The sequence below is a fragment of the Epinephelus lanceolatus genome, chromosome 11, assembly GCF_041903045.1.
Source record: "Epinephelus lanceolatus isolate andai-2023 chromosome 11, ASM4190304v1, whole genome shotgun sequence".
NCBI classification, from domain to species: domain Eukaryota; kingdom Metazoa; phylum Chordata; class Actinopteri; order Perciformes; family Serranidae; genus Epinephelus; species Epinephelus lanceolatus.
Window position 1 is genome coordinate 28,779,908 of NC_135744.1, and position 25,093 is coordinate 28,805,000.

Below are 25,093 nucleotides of genomic sequence, written 5' to 3' on the forward strand. Positions count from 1 at the left end.
ACTCCATCCACTGAATTTGGCTGAAAACTTTCCAGCAAGCAGACCTTGTCAGGATGCCTACAGGTATCATACAGTTAAATTTAATGCTTTTCAGACCTGTTCAAGACACAATATTTTCGATCAAATACCTCAATATCACAATGATACTGCAGGGCTGACCATTGATGCTTTCATATTTACAAAATGAGATTTTTTGATAATCATCAGCAATGTGGATATAATGACTAAGTGGTAAGTTCAGAAAATTACATCACTTAAAACCAGGAAAAGAAAACACTTGTGGTATTACTAAATCTAAAATCTGCAGCGATATCTAGTCTCATATCACAATATTGATACATTACCAATATATTGCCCAACCCTAATGCAGTCTCAAAATAAAAGAACAAGAACTTGTCATAAATATAAAACATTTATTGCATTTGCGTTTGTTCATGTGTATAAAATTATGGTTCCTATACACAGTTCTTTGGATCAGTTTCTGTCACTGAATATAATCCACACTGGATTAAAAAAATTGCCAATATTTCAGTGAACATGTTTCAGCCACAATAAAAGAGCCCATAGGCTAAAGAACATTTATACCTCAAATTTAAATTATACAAGAAAAGCAATACAATACTTATTGTTTGGATCGTGTAGCGAAAGTGGTCTCTGACATTATTTACAGTGGCTTAGCAGATACATGAAGTGAAGATACAGAGTGGTTTGATGATTAAAAACATGGCAACAGAAGTGTTGCAACAGATTGCTGCGAAGGCGTTCACTTGTCTTGCATCTTCTCCAGGATGGGAACGATCATGTCAAACTTGGGTCTCTTGGCTGGGTCTTCGTTCATGCACAGCCTCATCAGCTTACAGATATGAGGGGAAATCCCCGGTGGAATGGTTGGCCGAAGACCTTCGAGAGCCACCTGAGGAATGGGTGAAGGCGAGATACAAAGTTGCTGTAAATATCCCAAACAAAGCAACCTGTGCTTCAGATTTTTTTTTTTAGGTATGGTGGTGTATTTCCGAGGGTTACAGAGATGTGGACATGAATACAAAGTGCAAGCCTGGGGGTAGATAAATACTGCGCCCACTTGCCTTCATGCCTATCTCCATGTGTGAGAGGTCAGCAAACGGGACCTCTCTGGTGACCAGCTCCCACAGCAACACAGCGAAGCTCCACATGTCAGCAGACCGTCTGTTGATGTCCTCAGGCCTCTTCTGCAGGGCTTAAGGGACAAGGAAAACCACAAACATGACAGGGTAACTCGTTTGTTGGTTTGTTTTTAATCGGTAACACGGGCAACACACCAGATGACTACCACTAAACTGAGACCAAATTACACAGTACAGTATGTTCCTCACTAAATGACTCATAAAGACTGAGGAGGCATTATGGGGGGAGGAAGTAGGCTGAAGGGAGGAAAAAAAAGGAATAAATACCTTCAGGGGCCATCCATGCTGGAGAGTACATACGACCAGGACACTGGAAGGAGAACTTAGCATCTGCCATGCTTATTCTGGCTGTCATGTCCTCATCAATCTGGAAATGAACCCCATCAGCTTGTTACTCATCAGATATCTGGCTTGTCAACGGATCACCTTAAAGGGGACCTGTTATGCTCATTTTCAGGTATATTTGGCATATTTGTAGTTAAGCTATCTACAAACTAAAACATGTTTACATGCTTTCATGGTCACAGTATTCCCCCTCTGTCTGAGACATTCTGTTTTAGCATCTGTCTCTTTAAGCCCCCCTCTTGAGAAGCCCAGTCTGCTCTATTTGGTCAGCGTTTCCAAGTCTTCGGTAGATCCACGTCTCTGCATGCTGTCGGCAGAAGTTTGCCTTCAGGGCTTTCTACTAGAAAGCTCTGTCTTGGTTAGGTGTAGGAAAAAGATCATGGTTTGGGCTTAATTGAAAAGATTTCTGCCAGAAAGAAGGCTAACTTCTCTCACGGGCTCCCTGCACTGTCGTTGCAGCCGGGGAATGAGACAACACAGTATAACAGCACTTTCTTACATGAAAAATCACCAATAAAAGCCTTTAAACACAACTGGAAAATGTTCCATCAGGAATATAATCTGAAATTGGAGAGAAATTAACAACACAGGCAACCAAGATTACATGTTTTCCTGACATGTGTGCAATGTAAAAACTTGCAGTAGCATGCCTGGTGCAGATGACTGTAGAAAGAAATCCATCACAGGTTGACGTCAGCTTGTCTCAAAGTAGAAAAATATGTTGGAATCATCAGAGTATTGAGAACAGTCTGAAGCCTGAGGTTTTGCTCACAGGGATCACTGTTGCATACATTTACCTCAGTTATTTGAAACTTTGGCCACGTTTAATATATGAACATCCGACATTATAACATTTTATACACGACATAAAATAACGAAAAGCACTATAGGTCCCATTTAATTGTGTGTAAGCATACTGGCGGTAACGGACTAAAACCTTTTAGTTTATAATAGCAGTTGGTTTATACGGCACAGTCGAGTGGTGTCTTACCATGACATGCTTGCTGTTGAGGTAAAGTCGTGACACCATTGGTTCTAAGGTATGGAGGAAAGCCATCCCACTGGCAATGTCCAATGCAAACTTCACCGCTTGGCTTTGGTCGACCACCAGAGCTGAGGAAGAGGTGGACAGGAGGGGAAAGTAAGAAGTACAGTGGGGCGTGGACAGGTTTGCAAAGTCTTCCATCTAGTGCTTTGGAGCTGGAATAAACTTAAATTCAAATTTCAGCAATTATCATTTTACACATGCACATAAACACATTTAACTTACTAGTGCCCTGGTGCAGAATGTTGAAGAGGGATCCATATGGCATGTAGTGGGTAATGATGATGGGGTGAGGGGATGGAGGTGACTGACAGGCCCCAAGAACAGGCAGAATGTTTGGATGAGAAAAGATCCTACGGACACATGACAGAAAGAGAGAGGTGTGTGTAAACGTCAGAAATACGTAATTATGAAGAACACATGGGTGTTTCTCAGATGATTAGGAAAGAACAAATTCACGGCTGGCAGGAAACAAAACACCTCTGCCTCTCAACTTTTCAGCATACTCATCCCAAGTACTTTTATGTGTGCTTTAATTCTTAAAAGAGCACAAGAACTGAAGCCAAATAAAAGCACACTGCCAAGTTCTTCCAATTCCACACTCAGCCTTCCTGCTGGGGGTTCATTCTTTGAATTGGCCTGCTGTAAGGTTTTCTTCATTTTTGTCCTATTACGGTTTTGTTGTGAGTTTTTTCCCGTCACTTAACAAGGGTCTGGACTGATTAAACTCGGCCAATGAAGGTATTATGTTACATTTGCTTGACTGATTTAAACTGCTGGGTATTACGTCATTTTATTCTGTGATTAATTTTGATTTATTAGATGTAGGTAGGATATAATACATGTGAATACTTGTGAATTTCTCCATAAAATATGCATGTAACACCATTATTATGTCAACAACTTATGATTCATTGAATGCAGAGGTCCTTTCGGGGGCCCAGTGTGCTTCACATGTCTAAACATGCCTGTATGACTTCTCTTGGAATTGTCTGCACATACTTCAACATAACAGAGGCACAACATTTTGCCTTTTGGGGATTAATATGGTGCAACAGCCACTAAAAGCATGGTAGCCTACACAAAGTGATGCAAGAACATCAACATGACAAACAGGATTCAAAATACGGTTTTTACCATGATGGATTTAATTCCATGCTATAAGGGATGACATGTTTACTGTGATGCAAGGAGGTTTGTGGAATTTGTTTTTCACATCGTGGAGCAGAAGACATCACACAGTAAACAGCTGCCAACGACTGCTTCATCACAAAACCATCCCATTCCCTTGACCTCTAAAAGCAGAAACTCCTCTCCTTGTTGCACAAGAATCTTACACCAGATCCTAAATTCTCTTTGACCACAGCAGCCTCAGTGGCCACCAATCAATCACATCCATCCTCACATTAGCACTGTGTTTACCAGGATGTGATAGTCCAACTGCTCATAGACTGTGTTAGGCTCAGACATACAGGCTCTGACGAGACTTAATCAAATCACAACCATTATTTTTTTATTGATGTATAAATTACCTGAGTTTTGGATGCTCTTCGTTGAAGTCCCTGCTCTTCCTGGTGGTCCAGTCTCTAACCTGTAGCACCTTTACTACAATCTCATCCCCTTGCCATCGACCCTGCCATAACTGTAGACAGAGCACACAGTCGAGTAAACAACCGGGGAGCTGAAAAGAAATTAAAAAGACTGACATAGCAGTAAACACAGTGCAACTGACCTCTCCGGACTGGTTTTCATTGATCTTTGCCAGAAGCGAAAGCTGCTTATAATCAATACCAGCCTGCTTGTTGAGGGTACCATTACCTGAAGGAGCCAAAACATAAATAGTCAAACAAACATCCTGGTTTAATATGAGAGTTTGTTCCTTTTAACGCAGTGTGAGTGTTACTCACGAGGTCGTGTTCGCATGGTGCCCTTCCAGAAAGTTTCCTTATAGGGGACTTTGGTCATACTCTGGCCCATTTTCTCTGCCTTTTCTGCATAAATGAAGTAACAACACAAAAATAAACTTTAAATATGTTTTGTTTTGCTGATATAATGATTTACTTTTCCTAGAAAATAACCTGTTAGGATGTTAAAATGTCCATAAATGAGCTCTGACCTTGAAGCAGTTGTCTTAGATGAGGCTTAGCCTTATCCAGAGGCGTCTGTCCATACCTGTTACATATACACACCTGGGCACCACTGGTCACCAAGTCCTACAAAAGAGGGGATATACTATGTGTGCACAGACTCGATTTTGAATTAAAAGCACAACAATACAAAAAAAAAATCACTGTAGTGGCCATTTCTCCCCAGAAGAGGGCCTTTGCCTTTGCCAGCAGATTGTATTGTGGATGTATTGTACTTTACCTCTGCTACTTCATCTTGGCCCCAGAAGCAAGCGTAGTGGAGTGGTGTGTTTCCATGCTCGTTGACTGTATTGGGGTCGGCTTTGCACTGAATCAGCTGGAAATCATGTGCAGGCCATCAAGTGAGAAAATTGGGGGCAAACCAAAGCAAGTGTAAAGGCATAAAAGCCATAAATGCTCTGGTTGTAACGATAATGTGTTTACCTTTGCCACAATATCTCTATGCCCGTGACTGGAGGCGAGATGCAATGGGGTATCATCTCCACGGTTCATCACGTTAATACGAGCACCTCTCATGATGAGCATGTCGACAACTCCGCTCCTTCCTTCCCTGCAAGCCCAGTGGAGGGGGCTGAAGCCGTGGTCGTCACTAGGACACAACACGCACAAAGAGAATTGCTTGATTGATGTAATTTACTTTAAACATGTAAAACAAAAATAGATGAACTAATCCTTCATAAATTAGACCAGTGGTAAACTTTCTTTATGACATTTTAAAGTCTAATTAGAATGTTTTTATAAGATGACAGTGTTGGAGGTTACTTATTCCAGGAAACAAGCGTGGGAGGGTGCTAGAGTTGACCTGAACGCTCTGAGGCTTCAATTGTTGCTATGGTAATCAACATCTAAATCAGTATTCAAATGCTCCGTTTTATTTATACATATGAATTACCCCCAAAATAGCTCATAAATTAAGAAACAGTGATCCATCATTATTCATTATGCATCAACATTAATTATTACTAGTTATTTTTAGACAAGGACATTTGGACTTGATGATAGTTTCTTGACTCCTACTCACTCTCATCTATCGTCAGCCACTGGTTTGATCAGATGAGACAGGCTTACAGATGCAATAGCAAGATGTTGAATAAGTCAAGCATCTGGAATAGTTTAAAAATTTTGCAAAGATGATCCCAAAAGTCAAGTGCCAGATGTACCAAAGGAAACTGGCATATCGTAAATCTACAACAAGCTTGGAAAACTACCTGAAAACTGCAAGTAACAGCTTAGCCGTCCTGCAAAGAATTATTTTTTTCTAGCTATTATTCATGGTTAATGTGACCTGCATACTAACAAAGTGACTAACTGTTATGTTATTTTAGGTGCTGACGTTTAAAGAAAAAGCACGGATACTTCTTGATGAATTGAAGTAAAGAGGAGCCACATTTAACAACAGCAAAACTACATTAAAACATCTGTTTACAAACTCTCACACAAACTGTGCAGTATAATGCAAGTCTCATATATCCAGTTGTATGCTCAGTATTTCTCAAACACATAAATTTCTGCTAAAACTGTAAAATAAAACACTCTTGCATAAACAGCTTCACGCACAGATGAGCAGATCTTGCCCAGGAGTTTATACAGGAGTGTTTTAAATAATTCTGTTTTAGGAAAACTAGATAAATCAGATTTGGATTATACTGCACAAGTTGTGAGAGTTTGCACACAGATGTTTTTGGTGTTTTGTTCACTGTGAAAGTGAGTGCTTGACATACAAATGATCAGTTGGGTAGCAAAATATGCCTCCAACATCTCCGAGCATATATCAGCTGACAAAATACTCTCTGTGTGGTTCGCTCTTTGACACTCAGCCACACAGGTTCTCACACCCACTACCTACCAATCTTTATTTAGACTTAAGCACATGCTTCCTTGCACTGCTGGCAGCCTTTACCCATCTGACGACTGGCCTAGTGATAAATATGTCTTTGCAAGCTGGAATGCCTGCTAACATACATAAAATGCAAACATGCAGACAGCGTACATAACACTGCTGCAGTCTACAAGGAGCCAAGCTATCACCTATGTGCGACTGGCCCCTTCACCCGAGTGGCTCCTTTACATTAGCTGACCCTGAAGCAGCTGCTGGGGCTTCTCGCAACTCCCCGCAAAGCCACAAGCTCTACACTATGTTTAACAATAAACCTCAAGAGGGCTTGTATAGCCTGTAGGAAATGGCTGCAGTACTAGCTCGCACCAAAGTGAAATAGCAGTTAGTCACATTCTCTTGTCAATTCTCATCCAGCGCGGTGTACAGACAGTTCATAGTTGGACCAGCCTTGTGTGTGCTATATAAAGTAACGGGTAAAAAAACTCAGGAATGACAGAGCGGAAAATACACGGTGGAATCCTCAGCTACACATTCTCTGAGTCTCCCACTCTCTTTCTCCCTGCCTTCCTGTGTCACTCGCTCAAAACACACAGAGCTCCCAGGGGAGATCTAAAATGCCATTTAATGTTTGTCTCCGTGGGCTCTGGTTCTATCTACTCCCTGCATCAAAAATGAGCAGGAAAGCACATTTTCCCACCAATATAAACCACTTATCACACATTATTGGATATTCTGAAAGAAAAAAAAAACAGCTGCTTCACACACTCAGTTGAGTCTCTTTCAGGTTAACAGCCAAAGCAGGCCTCCAGCATAATGACTGGTCTCTCAGATGTTTATGTGGGACTGCAGCTCGCTGCCTGAGAAGCTCTGTCAGCGAGGGCCTGGCCCTGTATGGAGTTGAGCAGAGGAAATGGCCTTGGCTGTTGCGTGGTTGGCTAGCAGCTCTGCAGCCCTCAAAGTCAACGTCAACAAACTGCACATATATGGCCTGGCCCAAGAATGAGATAACCGAGGTCTTTAGCAGTGAGGTCTTCTCGCTCCTCTCTAGTAAGGAAATTATGTAAACAGGGAGAAGCGCCCTGTATATCCTAAACAATTTTAAAAAAATCTAATCAGGCTGCATCTTGTAACCATTATAAGTTCATCTACCACTTATATTTGTTCCCAGAAAACAGTGTGACATCTTAAAAGTGGTTGTTTTTGATGTGATTAACAAATGTGCTATTGAAAAACATCTGTAAATCAGCGTAATCATTTCAGCACTATATTCAAATGTCTATACGTGCTTTCCAGTCTAGTGTAGGATGAGTTTTGGGTTATATTTGGATATCTGAGTCATAGACATTACCGCACAACCTCCACAAATCACCCACTGCTTTTATACACACACACACAGTTTTTGGGGATGACATCATAAGGAGAAAAATCCTAGAAGAAAAGGGGAAAAAAGCTGGACTGGAATTACCGAAGCTGGGTGACGTTGAGGAGTGTGTGTGGAGTCGCAGGGAGAGCACAATATGGAAACTATTTGACCACCTCTGACGTGCCAAGGATTGCTTTGTATGCACACACACACACACCAGCACAGAATTATTCACCCACCATACCAAATGTGGTGCGTTTGCTATAAAGTCAGCTCCATTCATTAGAGGAGCGTAGTCAATGTGTTATTGCACAGGCTCTCCACACTCTGACATCCAAGAGAAGATAGAGGCAGTCATCTTCAAAGCTTTGCATCCGCTTACCCCAAGTTGAGGTCATTCTCTGTGTTGTCCAGCCACAGGCGGACAGCTACAGAGTTCCCTTCTCGACACTGTGTGAAGATGTCATCCATGGTTATGCTGTGGGGTGCCTCTCTTGACTGTTTGCTTCAATCTCTTTTGAGATCAGGAACATGTAGCCTGCAGAAAGGTATTCAACGAAGACTGTATAAGAGACTAAGTTTATATTTTGCTCCCAAACAATAAAGGTTTGAACAAATGGTACATCTTCCAGGACACTGATCAGGTATATGCATGGTCTTGTGAGCCTACTTCTATAAGGTTAATGTCCATAATGTGGAATGAATGTGTGTATCCCCTCAGGTGTGACTGTGTCTCGCTGTGCTTTATATTTTTATGCTATCGCATTCCTAAACATTCATTTTATAGTAGACCAGTCTTTTATGCTGATTGTTAAATGCAACATAAACACTATCTGCTGCACAAAGAAACAAAACAGTACATCAAAACGAAACTATGCAGTCCATTAATAGCTCTACATTCCCACATTTCCCCTCGACTCTATCCTCCTCCGTGGAAATCGGATGGGCTGGCCTATTGGCTCACTTTGAAATCTATTGTTAAAAAGTCAAAGTGAACTTTAACAACAAAACTTCCGCGACCACAATGAAAACAAAACTATTAAACATGCAGAAAAAGTTGTCGGAACTCTTACCAGCTGCGAATCGATCGATTTCTTGTCAGTTTCTCTTTTTTTCTTTCTTTTCTCCCGAAAGTCGGTCTTGTCTCCTCAGATTTAAGGGCAGAGAATAGTCGGTCTCAGTCCACGCCCCGCTCCTCAGAGTTGATGTGGGCTACTGGTGAGAAGTTGAGAGGCGCTCTGCTACTAGCAGCCCACGTCCCGGGACACTGGGACAACAGCGCCCCCTGCTGTAGGCAATGCACTGATGCTGCACCCGGCATAAGGGCCGAAAATACTGAGGTCAGGTGAGGTGGCGGAGGGATGTAGACAGTTTTTAAAATGAATGCATGCATGGACATAAAAAACAAAATGAATGGAGACACACAGTCACCAGGGATGTCGGCTAGTGAAGGGAAATGCACAGGTATTAATTTAAATCTTGGTTTCCTTTCCATTTACCAACAGTATAAGATCATTGATTCATAAAGCCCATATTGGAGCCTGACCAATACTAGATTTGTTTTTCATATACTTTATTAATCCCAGAGGGTAAATTAATTTTTTTCACTCTGTTGTCATATACACACAGGCCTGAAATACACATACATGCACAGGACCTATACATGCATTACGTGGTGGTGTACTGACACCTCTATAGCTACCAGTCCATACTCCTAAATCTGCAATTCTCTAGTTCCCACCCCAAGTCCCTATGGACTGAGCTACTGCCACTGATATTGAAATAAAAATTAAGAGTGAAAAATCACATGACAGTATTTTCTGACACTGTTAATTCTCCTTTTTTAATATCAGCATTAAAAGTTTTATAGCTCCCTTTAATTTAATTTGGACATTCTGACTTTCATAGTAGCAAAAGTGACAGTGTTATTAATAACACTGAAAATGACTCTGCTGTATTGAAGTGTTTAGCTGTCATTAATCTTATAATTTACACCTGTGCATTCTCTGTGACATGCCAATTTAATGTCTTCAGTGAAGGGGCCAATTGTGGCCCATGAACCAATTTTAAATGGCCTGTCTTTCAAAATATTGCCTACTATATGTAGCCTTCAATGTTGTTTAATCATGCAAAATCACTTTGAATTTCTTTTCTCCATTCACCTCATGATGGAGTACAGTTTGTAGATGTGCACCAGGTAGGAACTACACAGGCAGAAGTAATGTGTTTTCATAGACAGGCGGTAATGAAAGCAAACAGCAGATATATCCTGCTAGGAAGCATAAATGGCCACAGCAAAGACACATGAAGTTGACAGCATGGGCTGCTGCTTTCAGGAGCAGGACACTTGTGCAGGACACTTGTGTTTAACTCATTATGTAATTTTTTTTATTTTTGATAACCCATGTAATGCGAGATGTGGCTGCCCCCCCCCCCCAGGCATTTTCACATTACCTTATCTGGCCCCCACTCAAAAAAAGTTTGAACACCCCTGGCCTATGTAATCTGATTAGGATATTTTACAGTTGAAAAATAATCTTGTCAGTGCCCTCTGGTGGCCAAACAGTGCAGTAGCGACGCTGCATCTTATACAGTGCCTTTGGTGTTTCTTGCTGCTTACCGGCCAACATGTATACCGCTGCCAATACATCTGTCGTGAGCTAATATTGGCCTATTTGAATACTGAATACTGACTTATTGGTTAGCCTTTTTTTCTCAGTAATAAATGTTGATTAAAATAACCTTTTGACATGTAGCAGAAGGAAAAGAACAGGCGTAAAAAATAAAATAAATGATTTCATCTGAATGCCATTTAGCTATTTCAGTCTGAGCGTGCTGGTATTTTGCACCTGGCTCACTGTCACACTTGTCATAACATGTTGGGACACTTGCATTGAACGGAAACTTGGTAATGTTGTTAGTAACACCTGTGTTTTTCCAGCTATGACAGGACAATATCTGCGGTGATGAAGGCCTGTTCATGCTGTATTGGAGCCTTGGTTAATGTCTTGGTTGGCCTTGGCATCTTAGTTGCAAGGAATATGTGCTAATTAAAATATAATTGGTTTTATATAATTGTTACATTTGTTTTAAGTATGGCATGGCCATATAATCCCAACTTGAGCATCAGTGGTTTGAACTAATCATTTTTATACTTACCCCAAAAAATATTTTTAACATCATTAACAGTTACGCTGAAGAACATTAACTTTTTAGTTGAGGAATGAAGCCACTAGCAATGCTGTTTAAAGCTTGTCATATCTCTGCTGCTGGATTAAAGAGTACACAGCATGTTCAGTGCAAAGACAGGAAATGATGGGAGGAGAGAGAGTTGATGGTTTAAAGTGGATCACACCCACAACAGTGACAGTATGTGGCACACGCCCCAACCCACAGCTGCGTTTGGACATCCTGCAGCAGAAGGGCCTTTAATGTTTTCAAACAACAAATACAAGAGGTTGTCAGTGGAGCATTTAAAATAAAGAAGCCAAGACAAGAAGTAATGAATACTCTCATTTTTTTATTATTGTTGGAGATTTTCTAATTTCTTAATTTACTGTGTCATCTTTCAAAACAGTTATCAGGACTGAGTGTCATCAGGGTGTCATCAGACTTAAGTCCTTTTGGAGCTGGCAATATCCAGCGCCATCACTAAAATCATTACACACACATACCCCCGCATACACCGTTACAGCGACGTCCATCTTGTTGTTGCCTCTTATCAGAAAACATTTAGGCTGCACCTTGGATTTTAATGTCTGCATATTTAACATTTCTGACTTTGCAATACTGTCAGACATTTATATATTATATTTATGTATTCTTCACTACTCCTGACTGTTCTCTCACCATAGGGGTTTATATTATTTTCCCGGTAGTTCACTGGGCACTACAAGTGCAATTTCAGATTATTTTCATGAGGAACTAATAATGAATGTTTTTTTTATTCATTTACTGTTCTGTAAAAAAAGTAAAACACACTGACAATGCCTGCACAAGTTAATAGAGTCTAAGGTGAGGTCTTGAAGTTGCTAATATTGTAAAACAAATAGTGAAAAACCTCAAAGATTTTCACAATATGAAAACAGAAAAGCATCAGATGCTCACATTTAAGAAACAGAAGGCTATATGGCATGATGATATCATGTTTAATAGTTGTTAAAAGTTGATCTATTCCATAATTTATGTATTTATGCTATTAATCAGCTATTCTTCTCAGCAATACAGAGTGTCACATTTGGGACAGCCAGCAATGAGTCATCAGACGTGGGTTGTTTGTGCTGGGTTTGTTAACAGTCTGACCATCTGAGACAGACCCAGACTGGGCCTCATCATTGGCCTGACGGTGGGGGAACCTCTGGGGCTCTCTGTTGGCCTGACAGGCTCTCGATGGATTTAGACACTGTAGGTGCAGCTGCTGTTGCCGCAGGCACATCTCCCGATAATGACAGAGGTTTAGATGGCATTAACACAGCCGCTGGGATCTCAGACTCAATTTGGGCACCAGCTATTGGCGGCTGAGGAAAGCTTGCTGAATAAGATAGTCCATTTCCAGCGTCATTAAGCTGGGAGAGATTCACTGCTTCAGTCGCAGGTGTGAGTGGTGCGGCAGCTGATAATTTGACTTCTGTGGCTGCTGTGGATGCGGACTGAGCAGCATTGAGCTCGACTGGAATATCTAATCCTGCTGGCTTTAGGACTGAGCTGTGGGCTTCTGCTTCGACATCAATCATTGAGGTAAAAGCCCGATCCACCAGTGGAGGTACTTGTGGGGATGGAGATGAGGTGATGGGTGTTTGAGATGCTGGTGAGGCCTCTGTGGCAGGAGGTACCACAGCCTCTGTGGCAGGAGGCACCACAGATGCAGCCGCAGATGCTTCTGCTGCCTTGGCATATTCTGCAGTTTTGCTCTCCATCTCCTCCATCCGTCGCTGTACCATCCGAGGCATCAGCTGCACGTAGGTGCCCATCAGGCGGTGGTTAGAGCGAATCAGCTTCCCTGCACAGCTGTCCACACAGCGCTCCTGTACAGATAACAGCAATCAGAGGTGATGAGTGGACAAATGAAGCAAGCACTTCACAAGTTTATGATGTGTCCATGATACACTATATGATCTCAGGTATGTGGCCAAAAGTATGTGGACAGGGGAGTCTACATACTTTTGTTCTGGGGCTGATTTTCATGGTTTGGATTAGGCTCCCTTGATTCAATCAATGAGAATCTTACAACTAGAGCATACAGTGAGATTTTAGACAACAGGTTGCTTCCACTGTTATGTCAGTAGTTTGGTGAAGGCCCTTTCCCTTTTCAACATGACAATGATCCTGATGCACAAAGAGCCCCAACCTCAATCTCATACAAATGCTATAGCATGAATTGCAAACACAAGCCAGGCCATAACACAACATGCCCCTCCAAAATCCTGCAGAGAGCCTTCCCTGAAGACTGAAGCTGTTACAGCAGCTTATTAATGCAGATCCTTTTGGAGATATTCAACACTCGCATACATGGGTGTAATGTTCGTGCGTCCACATACTTTTGGCCATGCTCTATAAGAATAAGAATATACACAGAAATCAAGGTTGTAGGAGTTAAGGTATCTTTGATTTCAAGTATTCCTACCTCGTCCATTGTGAGGTTTCTGTAGTTGAAGTTGCTGCTGCATCGCTGGAAGCAGATTTCAGTCATGCGGTTGTAAACCAGGAGGAAATCCCGCAGCTATAAAAGACACAAAGTCACCATGGAACTGTTCATCTATAAACAAACCCAGTGTACCGGACAGTGCGTATGATAAGGACTTACATTTCTCAGCTGTTGGTCAGGATCCATCATGACTCCGTCCGTAGTTACAGCTGCTGGTTAGCTAAAATGCTAACATGGAGAGCTAATCAACTAATGATTCAAGCTATAGTTTCCCGGATCCTCCGCTGTCTCACGTGAATAAAACCGCAGCTCCACGAGATGTCGTATACATGTCAGTTTCAACGTAATTGTACTGTAACTGAGCTGATTCAGGGGAGTAGATTAAGGTGGCATGACATTCACATGCGAGCGGCCATGTTTGTAACAAAGATCGTCCACGCCCAGGAAGATGCGCCACGCACTTCCATTTCCGGTTTCCAAGACTGAGCGTTGTTGTATACGTTTACGTTACCTTTAGCAAGGTGGTGATATCACATATATATGATATACAGTACAGGCCAAAAGTTTGGACACACCTTCTCATTCAATGCGTTTTCTTTATTTTCATGACTATTTACATTGTAGATTCTCACTGAAGGCATCAAAACTATGAATGAACACGTGGAGTTATGTACTTAACAAAAAAAGGTGAAATAACTGAAAACATGTTTTATATTCTAGTTTCTTCAAAATAGCCACCCTTTGCTCTGATTACTGCTTTGCACACTCTTGGCATTCTCTCCATGAGCTTCAAGAGGTAGTCACCTGAAATGGTTTTCCAACAGTCTTGAAGGAGTTCCCAGAGGTGTTTAGCACTTGTTGGCCCCTTTGCCTTCACTCTGCGGTCCAGCTCACCCCAAACCATCTCGATTGGGTTCAGGTCCGGTGACTGTGGAGGCCAGGTCATCTGCCGCAGCACTCCATCACTCTCCTTCTTGGTCAAATAGCCCTTACACAGCCTGGAGGTATGTTTGGGGTCATTGTCCTGTTGAAAAATAAATGATCGTCCAACTAAACGCAAACCGGATGGGATGGCATGTCGCTGCAGGATGCTGTGGTAGCCATGCTGGTTCAGTGTGCCTTCAATTTTGAATAAATCCCCAACAGTGTCACCAGCAAAACACCCCCACACCATCACACCTCCTCCTCCATGCTTCACAGTGGGAACCAGGCATGTGGAATCCATCCGTTCACCTTTTCTGCGTCTCACAAAAGTTGGAACCAAAGATCTCAAATTTGGACTCATCAGACCAAAGCACAGATTTCCACTGGTCTAATGTCCATTCCTTGTGTTTCTTGGCCCAAACAAATCTCTTCTGCTTGTTGCCTCTCCTTAGCAGTGGTTTCCTAGCAGCTATTTGACCATGAAGGCCTGATTTGCGCAGTCTCCTCTTAACAGTTGTTCTAGAGATGGGTCTGCTGCTAGAACTCTGTGTGGCATTCATCTGGTCTCTGATCTGAGCTGCTGTTAACTTGCCATTTCTGAGGCTGGTGACTCGGATGAACTTATCCTCAGAAGCAGAGGTGACTCTTGGTCTTCCTTTCCTGGGTCGGTCCTCATGTGTGCCAGTTTCGTTGTAGCGCTTGATGGTTTTTGCGACTCCACTTGGGGACACATTTGAAGTTTTTGCAATTTTCCGGACTGACTGACCTTCATTTCTTAAAGTAATGATGGCCACTCGTTTTTCTTTAGTTAGCTGATTGGTTCTTGCCATAATATGAATTTTAACAGTTGTCCAATAGGGCTGTCGGCTGTGTATTAACCTGACTTCTGCACAACACAACTGATGGTCCCAACCCCATTGATAAAGCAAGAAATTCCACTAATTAACCCTGATAAGGCACACCTGTGAAGTGGAAACCATTTCAGGTGACTACCTCTTGAAGCTCATGGAGAGAATGCCAAGAGTGTGCAAAGCAGTAATCAGAGCAAAGGGTGGCTATTTTGAAGAAACTAGAATATAAAACATGTTTTCAGTTATTTCACCTTTTTTTGTTAAGTACATAACTCCACATGTGTTCATTCATAGTTTTGATGCCTTCAGTGAGAATCTACAATGTAAATAGTCATGAAAATAAAGAAAACGCATTGAATGAGAAGGTGTGTCCAAACTTTTGGCCTGTACTGTATGTTTGGTTTTGAGAAGCTAAAGCTCTAAATCGTCTGACAGCTCGGAAAAGTCATGATATTTCGTCTTATAACAATTTCCATTTGGACTCTTGCAGCCAAAGAATAATAATTTTATCTTTTATTGTCTAATTACACCCTCTTGACAGTTTAATTCTCAGTTATATGAGTAAACAAAAAAGTCACTGTTTGCAGAGGCTGAATTGTACAGTGATTGTTCTAGCATGCGAACCCAGTGTCAGGGGCATAAATAGCCTACAGACAGCGCATGCAGTGTGTTTGCACTGGTGCCTGTGGGGTGGGGCCCTTGTGAATAATTCAGATTGCAACCTCGGAACTACACCTGCATTTAAAGAAGAACTCAAATCAGATTAAAAATGGTGCCATTTGCTATAAGTAATATGCCCTCAAAAATGCAAACCCATCTCCGTCATGATTTTCTTTTCTTTTTGCGTTAAAATAGTCAGTTGCAATCAATATCAAATTATATGTATTATTCTACTTAAACTATGAAAACTATGAATAAACTATTAAAAAACCTATTCAATTAGATTAATAATTTCCTATTTTCTTTGATATTTTGGTCATGTAGAGGTATGCAATAACATATGTTGGGTAACATGACTGTTCACCTTGCCTAATGTCAATTCTCTTCTTTGATCATGTGACAAAACAAGACGATACGATACGGTAGCTGGTTTCGGCACAAAGTCTGTCAAGGCGGACAAACTGAGCACATCTACAAGTCCAGTGAAGTCATGACTTTTAAACATAAAAGCAGCAGTAAGAAAGGACAAGAGAGAGACGAACGGGAGGAAAAAGAAGCAAAGCTCCCTAAATTTGATTACTTTGGCTTTCTTGTAAATAGCTGCCAGCAGTGTGTGTGTGTGTGTGCGCCTCATAACTTGTAACTAGTCTCAATAGCGAGCCCTTTGTTACCGTGGTTACTACCTTATTACACTGCCCAGTGTTAGACCAAAAAGTACTGTGGAGAATTTAAAACAGCTGAACATGTCTGGGCGCAGTGGGACACAGTTCTGGTCAACTAGAACTAAGTTACCTGGAGCATTTATTGACACCCTGCTGTGACAGCACCCAACAAATCTCCCTAAGTGAGAGCACATTTTTCATAAGTCAGCAGCAGGCCTATCACTGTAGATGGTGACCAGACTTTGGGAATGAAAACCAGGGACATTTCCTGTTTGGTGGTCAATAGATCATTAAAATATCCAATGTTATTCTATGAAATAAAGATGGAGGACAATAGCTACTGTAACAAACTACGATGCAGGCCTGATTAAACTGGGTTCTATCAGTGTTGGGGAGGTAACTTTTGAAATGTAATATGTAAAGAATTTCCCTCAGGAATGAGTCGTAAAACCCAGATATTAGTTAGCATTTCAGCACTCCCAGTTCCCTCGTCTTGAAAGCAATGGAGTTTTTGAATGGGTCTTTTGTTTGACATTTGAAATGAGGTCTGTGGTTAACACAAGCTGAAGAGACGTTCACGTTTTGTTCTATTATATAAAATACATCAGTAAATACGCCACTCATTTATTTTGAAGCTTTTATGTGTTTTAGAAAGGGCGGTTGCTACCAAGTTGCTAAATGAGACTATAGAGCATCATCAAGCCAACACAGCTTCACAGCACAACCAGTGCAATGCTAACTTTTGTGTTGGACTACAGAAGAACGTCCCTGGAGCACTCTACAGTGCTGGACGATCAGAAAATGCATATGACTCAGAGTTAGTTATTTTGATGTGATCTGACTATAAGCTGGGGACTTTTATTGCATGTCATCCCTCTTCTCCCTCTCTCTGCTGTGCATAAACTGCCCCAAAACAGTTCTTAGTATTACAGAATAAAGTAAACACTGTCACTTAAGGCCTCTAAGGAAACAAATGATTGTCACATTTTATTAAAGCCTTATTGCTAATTGCTGCTCTGAATTCCTGCATGTGTAAAAAAAATGGTTATAATCAGTATTGCTGGGCTGTGTTTTATTGCTTTGTGTGACTTTGTGCAACTATGTTCTAATTAAAGAGTTGATATATTTGCTGTATTATTGTGCTACTGTTCTGCAGCTTCCTGTAGCTCTGAATAGCTAGCGAACTGTCTTGAGAATGCTTATTTAGTTGCTGTTGCTGTCTTTATGATGTGTTGTTGTCTTCTGTCTGTAAAATTTAACCATGACCTCATTGGTTTTAACACTCGCCAAAGAGCGAAGCAATTTAAAATTAGCCAGCTGGCTACAGGCTGAACCGCAGACTAGTACAACTCATAACAAACTTTATGGCGGCACCAAGGTAGCTACATACACACAAACAATGGCTGCAAGAAGAGGGGGGCGACTGCCACTTTCTTGCCATGGCTCGCTGGCTCGCCTCAAAAAAAAAACACACCCCAGAGCTTATTTAACTGGGGTCTGAGTTCCCCAAATCTTGCAGTGAACAGATATCAGTTAACAAAAACAGTCTAACTAACTCATCGAAGATAAGTTGGCAGTTAGTTTTAAAGTTTTCTGGAGAACCATTCTGAGTAGTTGCATAGCATAGACATTAAATGAAAACCACGGATAACACAATTCTCTTTAAGAGTTCAGTGTAAAGAAGAAAATGATAATGTTCATTCATCAAAACTACACTTAAATGATATCCTCCTTTGCCAGTTAGCCTTTATTGCCGCAGTATAATAGAGGCATAAAATTGAAGCTTGAGCATGGTCTCTCTCAGTACATTAAAATATTCTTTCTGATCCGCATCCAGGCTCATGAGAGAAAACAGTTCCTCACAATGGAGGATAAGTTAACAAGTTTTTCAAGTCTGGCAGCTTGCTGTATCATAGTGGACAGAAAACCCTAATGCACTTTTAGTGTAAGTGATGGAGGACAAATCAGGTGTAAAAACACATTTTAAGAGGTAATTTTACATAAAAAAAAAGACAGTAAATTTGCAAGATACCCATGTGGTTTGTCCAACTCACATTGCTACGGCCTCATATAAGTTTTGGATGAAAATTAGAACTCATTTTTGCCCAGAACAACTCAACAAAGACTTTTGTCATATCACTTTTATTGGATAGCACATTGGGTGGAGAACTTTTAATGTGTAGTATAATATAGGCTACAGGAGGAACAATCCCAATATGCAAAAGATGTTTTAATGCTCACTATTGTTTTAATATGGACTTGAACATTTGTGAAGTTACCCTTTAAATTGTCACTTTCAATTCACCTTAGTTTTATTTCTTTATAACTGTCTCTCCTGACATACGGCTTTGTTTTGTGAAGAGGGGGGAAAAAAAGCTTAAAATGTTTTTCCTTTTGCCTTTCATCATTCCACCATCTGCCATCGCAAGACACCTTTAAAACTTCAGTTTTCTGTTTGAGACAGATAAACAAAGTGTCCCTTTTATTATGTCACCCAAGGCAACCACGGAAATATCTTGTGCAATCCAGCTGATTGGCATATGGTGTAAAATGTGATTTAGAAACAGATGTTTACGGACTCTTGGTGATGCTGTCAATTGATGCGTTTCAAAATCTATCTGACATTAATTTACTTGTGATAAAATGTAAGGCTGACAGCAAAGCTTCAAAGCTATGATAGTTGACATGGTAATAGTTGACATGGTAATCGACATCCAAATCAATATTTGAATGCTTAATTTTTCTATACCATTACCCCCAGAACCCCTACTAGCCCATAAATTTAAAAATGTAATCCAATATAATTCATTATACATCAACATTAATTATAACTTACTCTCAGACAAGGACATTTAAACTTAGTGACAGGCATAATTATGAGAATGACTGTTTGACCACATGTGACAGACTCACAAAATACACTTGCAAGATGTCATAAAAGGTCAAGTGTCTGGAATAGTTTTGAAATGTACAAAGATGGCCCCCAAAATGTCAAGTGCCAGTTATACAAAAGGAAACTATTGCATCACAAATTTACAACCAGCTTGGCACATCACCTAAAATGTGAGTAACAGCTTAGCCTTCTTGCAAAGTATTCTTTTTCCCTGCTATGAAATGTTACTGTGACCTGCATGCTAACAAAGTTGCTAAATGTTATGTTATTTTAGATGCAGCGACTGAAAACTGATGTTTAAAAAAAATGCCCCCGCCCCCATCTCCCCCTCAATGCTATTTCTTACAAAGCTTCAATGGGGACAGCCCTAAAAAGCACATTTTCAGATTTGACAGTTTCTAGCGCTCTGCCATTTGTGTGGGTTGCCTCCCTTTATGTCCGCAGTAGTTCAGGCCAAGAATTAATCCATAGAGGGGAATGAGGGCAGGCTCAGCTATTGAAAAGTTGTCAACAAACAGTTTGTATGCTGCAGACCTCTGACTGCTGAGTTCACTTCAGAGCTCAGCTCCCTCAGCAGATAGCAGGGCAGTAAATTATCCTCCCCAAGTGGGGATTACAGAGAGGGAAATAATCATTTAAGCAGATGGCGCATTAGCTCATAAGTGCAGTAGATTATAAAGTTAATGACCATTATCATAACTTTGATGTGGAAAATCCTCTGTGGGTGACATTTACATAACAATAATGACCACGAGGAAAATAGCATGACATTACTGATACCCCACTTATAGCTTTCCTCTTTTTACTTTTTCGCTTTTAATTTTGTCTTCATTCATTATCTTCATTAATTCGATCTTCGGGTAGAACGTGACTGAAAAGCAGATTCAGGTGAGTTTAGGCAAATACATTTATTCGGGGGAGTATCGAGGCTTGGCCATCGCTTACAGCATGGAAAACATATGTAAAAAAAAATTCCTTCACACCTTTCTTTGAGACATCTGCTGATGTGTGATTATGAGACATCAGAACTCAGAGAGAGATCTTCCATGTCCTGTGATGATATGATGCTTTCCCTGTCTTTCACAACAAATTGAAAATTTCCACGTGGCCTTTGACCTCTAAATGTCACACACAGAGTTTCCTTTTGTCTTCATGTCCTCAACGTTTATTACATCCTCTGCACAGACGGATACACCTTTTGTTCCTCGGTTGCTCAGTGTGGAGACTTCAAGAGGTAGTTTGTTCGCATCAAAGAGGAAATTGCTCAACAGCACGAAGCGCATTGCTCAATGAAGATAGTTTTCATTCTTGCAAACACAGTAATGTACAATAGTTTTTATTTGCTTTTTCAGATGGCTTATTCAGTTCTGAATAGTTTTAAACAAGAGTCTTAAAGGGCAACGTTTGTATTTTTCAGCCTGGGGCACATGCACCTAAATATACATCTGCTATAAGTGCTTGTCTTTGCCACTGACATGCTGAGATTATTTTTCTGAGTGACAACATTATGGAAAAGATCCCTACAGAGACAGACCTTTTGTTAAAAAGATGGATATCTTTTGTTTAACCAAAACAGTTGAGAAATCACTATCGCCCAAGCCACCAGACTCCATTTGAATAAACAGCAATTTTTTTTACATGTGTAGAGCCAGCATATTTTCACATCTAACTGGGTGGATTAAGGGTTTATTTCAACATGCCCAGAGCTGGGTATTGTTGAAACAGTAGAAAGACAAACCAGGATGGTTATTGTGAATTTTATGTATTTATTTGTTTATTTTGAATTTGATTGAAGTATGTTGTACAATGATAAAATTAATGTCTATTTAAATGGAGTCTGGTGGTTTTGGCGGTAGAGATTTTGGGGCTGTTTCTGGTTAGACAAAAAGATTATTACTCTTTAACACATAAGTCTAGCAATGTAGGGATACCTGTCTGTTGTCAGACACTAAGAGTAACAATCTGAGCCTGTCAGTGGCAAAAACAAGCACTTACAATGAACATAAATTGATGGATTAGCATATGCCACACGTGGTTACATTGCAGCCTGATTCATGGCTGCCGGGTGCAGCGGTGTTACTCAATACTGAACCAATTTCTAAAATTACCATTCCCATTAGTCCCTTAGACACAGATATGTGGAAAAATAGGGTCCAGGTTGAAAAATACCCAAGCTATGCTTTAAAATGATGTCTGCCTACTAGTCTTGTTGTCCACTATCATGGCTAAAGCTGCTGATGAAATGATCCGTGCCACTCTGAATCGCCTCTATTTCTGAAAGCTGTGTGCACACACTCCCATTACTGCTATGTTTTCTATCTTCTTTTTCCTCACTGTCTCTTTTCCAATCTCCACTTTGCCCATCCTCCCTCTTTCTTATTCCCTCCCAACCTGCATTCTCCCTCTCCATCTCCTCTGCCTCCTGGGCTATCTGTTGGCTGTTCAGGTAGATGCTGCTGTGTGAAACCATGGTGCTGGTGTCTCTGGATGGAAGGTGAGCATCCATGTCTGCTTCCACGTCCAAGAAAGCATTTGCAGGGGTTGTGAGGTAGCCCGGCAGCTCTTCTTGAAGTGTGTTTCGTGCCTGAGCATGGCCTTGCTGATGACGATTCTTCTTCATGCGTTTCTTTGCCATCTTTAGATCCAACGAGGCATAATTCAGGTCAGACTCTAAACACTGGTTTCAAACAACAGAGACAACATGGGTCAATAAAATGCTGTTTTCAGATGTTCACATTGATAAACAAAAAAAGCTGCAACACTGCACACTGGTTTAGATGTATTCTAGATCGTGTGGCTGTTAGTTCTCATGTATTTCTGTAAGTGGGGTTTATTTTTAGAACATGTTCTGCTTGATTGTATACCTTGGTTGTTGGTTGACAGTTTCACTGACCACAACATCTATGGTGTCAACTGCCTTCCATTTTGAAAGTTAAGTCAGCATAAAACTAGTCTGCATATTTTTTTTTTTTTCACAAAATACATTTCATTGCATATTATACTACCAGAATTTACAAATTGTAGTTATGCACTGTGTTTAGAATATCATTATTATACTTTGTGAACAATTCACAAAGTGTTGCTTTAGCGCATGTTCACTACATTTCCGTATTGGAGATGCAAAGCTTTACAAAGAGCTTAACAATTTCATTATCCCAGCATGCATTCAAGCCAAAAACACATGTGCAAGTCTGGTTTAATCAGTCAAAATTAATAGCATCAAGAAATTGAAAAATTAGCCCTGCACCACAGTGCACACAAGCATATTAAATTGTTCTGCAATAAAGCCATGAGTCACTGCACATGCTATCAGAAGTATGATAAAATAATATACATTTAACAGTCTGCAACAACATCACATGCAGTAAATAATGTGGAAATTGTGTGAGAACTATCCACAGAAACACACTTCCAGAAAGACACAGTTCGGCTGGTACCTGCTAGTCTGAACATGCAGTCGTAGCAATTACCTTCGTACGATCTTTTGTGTGTTGCATGGTCATGTTCATCATCTCATAGCACCCCTCTACAGAATCTGAACAGGTGAAACGCACAATTAGTTCATTTGCTTTATATCCTATTAACATGTATATGACATAAATGAGAAAAGAGAACAGTCTACTTTTTTTTTTTTTTAAAGTTTGTCTAAATCACTAAAACACAGCAAAATATTGGAAATTGAAAGGAATTCAAATAGTGTCTGAAAAGGAAATCAACTTTATCTTAATGCATATTTATGCATATATCTGTGTGTAACCAGCATGGAATTCTCCATGAATCCAAATTAATTTTCAGCTTGTTTCAAAAGACACTTTGAATGTTTTTAAAACGTGTCCACGTGGCATTTAAAAAATTCTGTCTGTAAATACAGAAAAATGAAACAATCACATTTTAAATTTTATATTAAAAATGTGTAGAAAAACCATGTGCATGAAAATAAATTTGTGTTAGATCATCATTCCAAGAAATATGCAATAATTTCCTATTCGTTTTTGAAAAGACGACAGAATGAAGGCCCGTGCTCACCTCTTCTGTCTGAGCTGATGTTGCCATAGATTGGATTTTCCTGTTGCTCATGATGATCTCGGGGATTTTCCTGTTGCTCATCATGATTGAGGTTGTGAAAATAATGCCCTTCATCCTGTGACAGGCTTCAACAAGATATGGAGGAACAATTTCACAGTGTGTTTCTACAAAAATATGTCATAAATGGATAAGAACGAATGTGGAAACATTGGAATCCCTGTTATTACTTATTACAATTTAAGATGGATTGGACTAAGTAAAAGGCATACCTTTCTCCCATGTAAGTGTGTGTGAAGCAGCACTCATCTTTGTCTGTATGAACAAAATATTTAGCAATTTATAAAAAGACCATGTTGTCCTTGTAAAATCTGAGAGGTTTAGAATCAATGGTGACAACATTTAGAAAAAAACATTTAACCATACCTCTGCACAAAGTCTTTTTTCGTCTGATGCATAAGATGACATTGAGACACAGAGAGATCAACAAGGCCAAAGATAACAGCGCCAGACCTATAAGCTGGTAATCTAAAAGACAAACACAAACCAACTGTTAAACTGTTAAACTGTTAAACTTCTGTATCTGCAAATCAAAAAGTGATGACTTTTCTGAGTCTAAGTTTTCACAAGCTATCACAAATGGTGTTTGGAATTTCCCTCTGTACGTCTCAATAACAAACAGAAAGGATGAAACATTTGTAAAATGTGTCATGGCTTTTGCGCTGGTGACAAAATTGTAGTAAAATGCTTCAACAATACTGAACAGTTTCAGTTTCTGACCTTTAAGATGAAAAATTGGAGGAAAAATAGAGAAAGTTAAAGCCATTAGAAATGCTATTGCCATTCTAAAATGATCAATGTCAGTAATTACCCATATACTGTATCTACCACGTGTTACAGACAACTAAATACCTAATGGTTCCTTTTTTATAATCTAGGTACTAAATGATGATTTCTTAAAAACAAAAGAAGTAATTTTCTCAATGAATTTCAGCTAAACAATACTGACAAATTTCCCAGGAAATACATTCTTCCAACTGTAACAGCAGTTGTATTGTATTGTATTTATCTTAATCTCTCTGTAAGTAAAATATATCATTTGGTTAAAAAGTGTCACAAGTGTGTTTGGAAATCAGTTGTGCTGCACGTGGTATGATAACCGTACATATATTGTGACATCAACAAAACAAGGATATGTATAGATACTAGATAGATACTACAATAAACAAAGCAACGTACCATTACAAACATAAGTTATGATTATCAACTCATCGTTTTGTTTTACCCTTTGTTCTGCCATGTTCTGTGATATACGCTTCATGATTTAGCTTACCCTGTTTTTGTGGTAAAACAATATTTAGCAGAATTAAACGAAGAGTTAAAACATTAACACAGATGCGTAGCAATATTAGATAAAAGTCTGTAAATCTAAATCTAATTTAAAAGTTTCAAAAGTTGTTGTGACCCTACCTGGCATATTCCAGCCGTCTTCAACCAAACAGGTTGTCTGTGTGACAAGATTGCTCTCGGGCTACA

General features: G+C 40.1%; 3 protein-coding genes across 3 annotated transcripts in view; all 3 read right to left on the bottom strand.

Annotated features, from left to right (window-relative positions):
- Positions 1–393: 393 nt before the first annotated feature.
- ilk (integrin-linked kinase) lies at positions 394–9,130 on the bottom strand. Its single transcript, XM_033635603.2, has 13 exons — positions 8,974–9,130; positions 8,283–8,438; positions 5,124–5,289; positions 4,921–5,016; positions 4,670–4,766; positions 4,461–4,544; positions 4,286–4,371; positions 4,086–4,195; positions 2,779–2,906; positions 2,500–2,621; positions 1,431–1,530; positions 1,086–1,216; positions 394–913 (listed from the first exon to the last, which is right to left on the bottom strand). Exons 2-13 carry the CDS (start codon positions 8,369–8,371, stop codon positions 764–766), a joined length of 1,359 nt encoding a protein of 452 aa, XP_033491494.1. The 5' UTR covers positions 8,372–8,438; positions 8,974–9,130; the 3' UTR covers positions 394–763.
- Positions 9,131–11,400: 2,270 nt separating this feature from the next.
- timm10b (translocase of inner mitochondrial membrane 10 homolog B (yeast)) lies at positions 11,401–13,995 on the bottom strand. Its single transcript, XM_033637713.2, has 3 exons — positions 13,704–13,995; positions 13,524–13,619; positions 11,401–12,924 (listed from the first exon to the last, which is right to left on the bottom strand). Exons 1-3 carry the CDS (start codon positions 13,731–13,733, stop codon positions 12,232–12,234), a joined length of 819 nt encoding a protein of 272 aa, XP_033493604.1. The 5' UTR covers positions 13,734–13,995; the 3' UTR covers positions 11,401–12,231.
- A 4,772-nt stretch (positions 13,996–18,767) lies between these two features.
- Positions 18,768–25,093, bottom strand: part of LOC117246318 (uncharacterized) — a 6,388-nt gene continuing 62 nt past the window's right edge. Inside the window, exons 1-6 of the mRNA XM_033610179.2 lie at positions 25,028–25,093; positions 23,984–24,085; positions 23,830–23,872; positions 23,561–23,685; positions 23,005–23,069; positions 18,768–22,211 (exon numbers count right to left, since the gene is read on the bottom strand). The exon at positions 25,028–25,093 is cut by the window's right edge and continues 62 nt beyond it. Of these exons, the coding sequence (XP_033466070.1) occupies positions 21,735–22,211; positions 23,005–23,069; positions 23,561–23,685; positions 23,830–23,872; positions 23,984–24,085; positions 25,028–25,034 (819 nt within the window). The 5' untranslated portion in view covers positions 25,035–25,093 and the 3' untranslated portion in view covers positions 18,768–21,734. The remainder of the gene's footprint in view (positions 22,212–23,004; positions 23,070–23,560; positions 23,686–23,829; positions 23,873–23,983; positions 24,086–25,027) is intronic.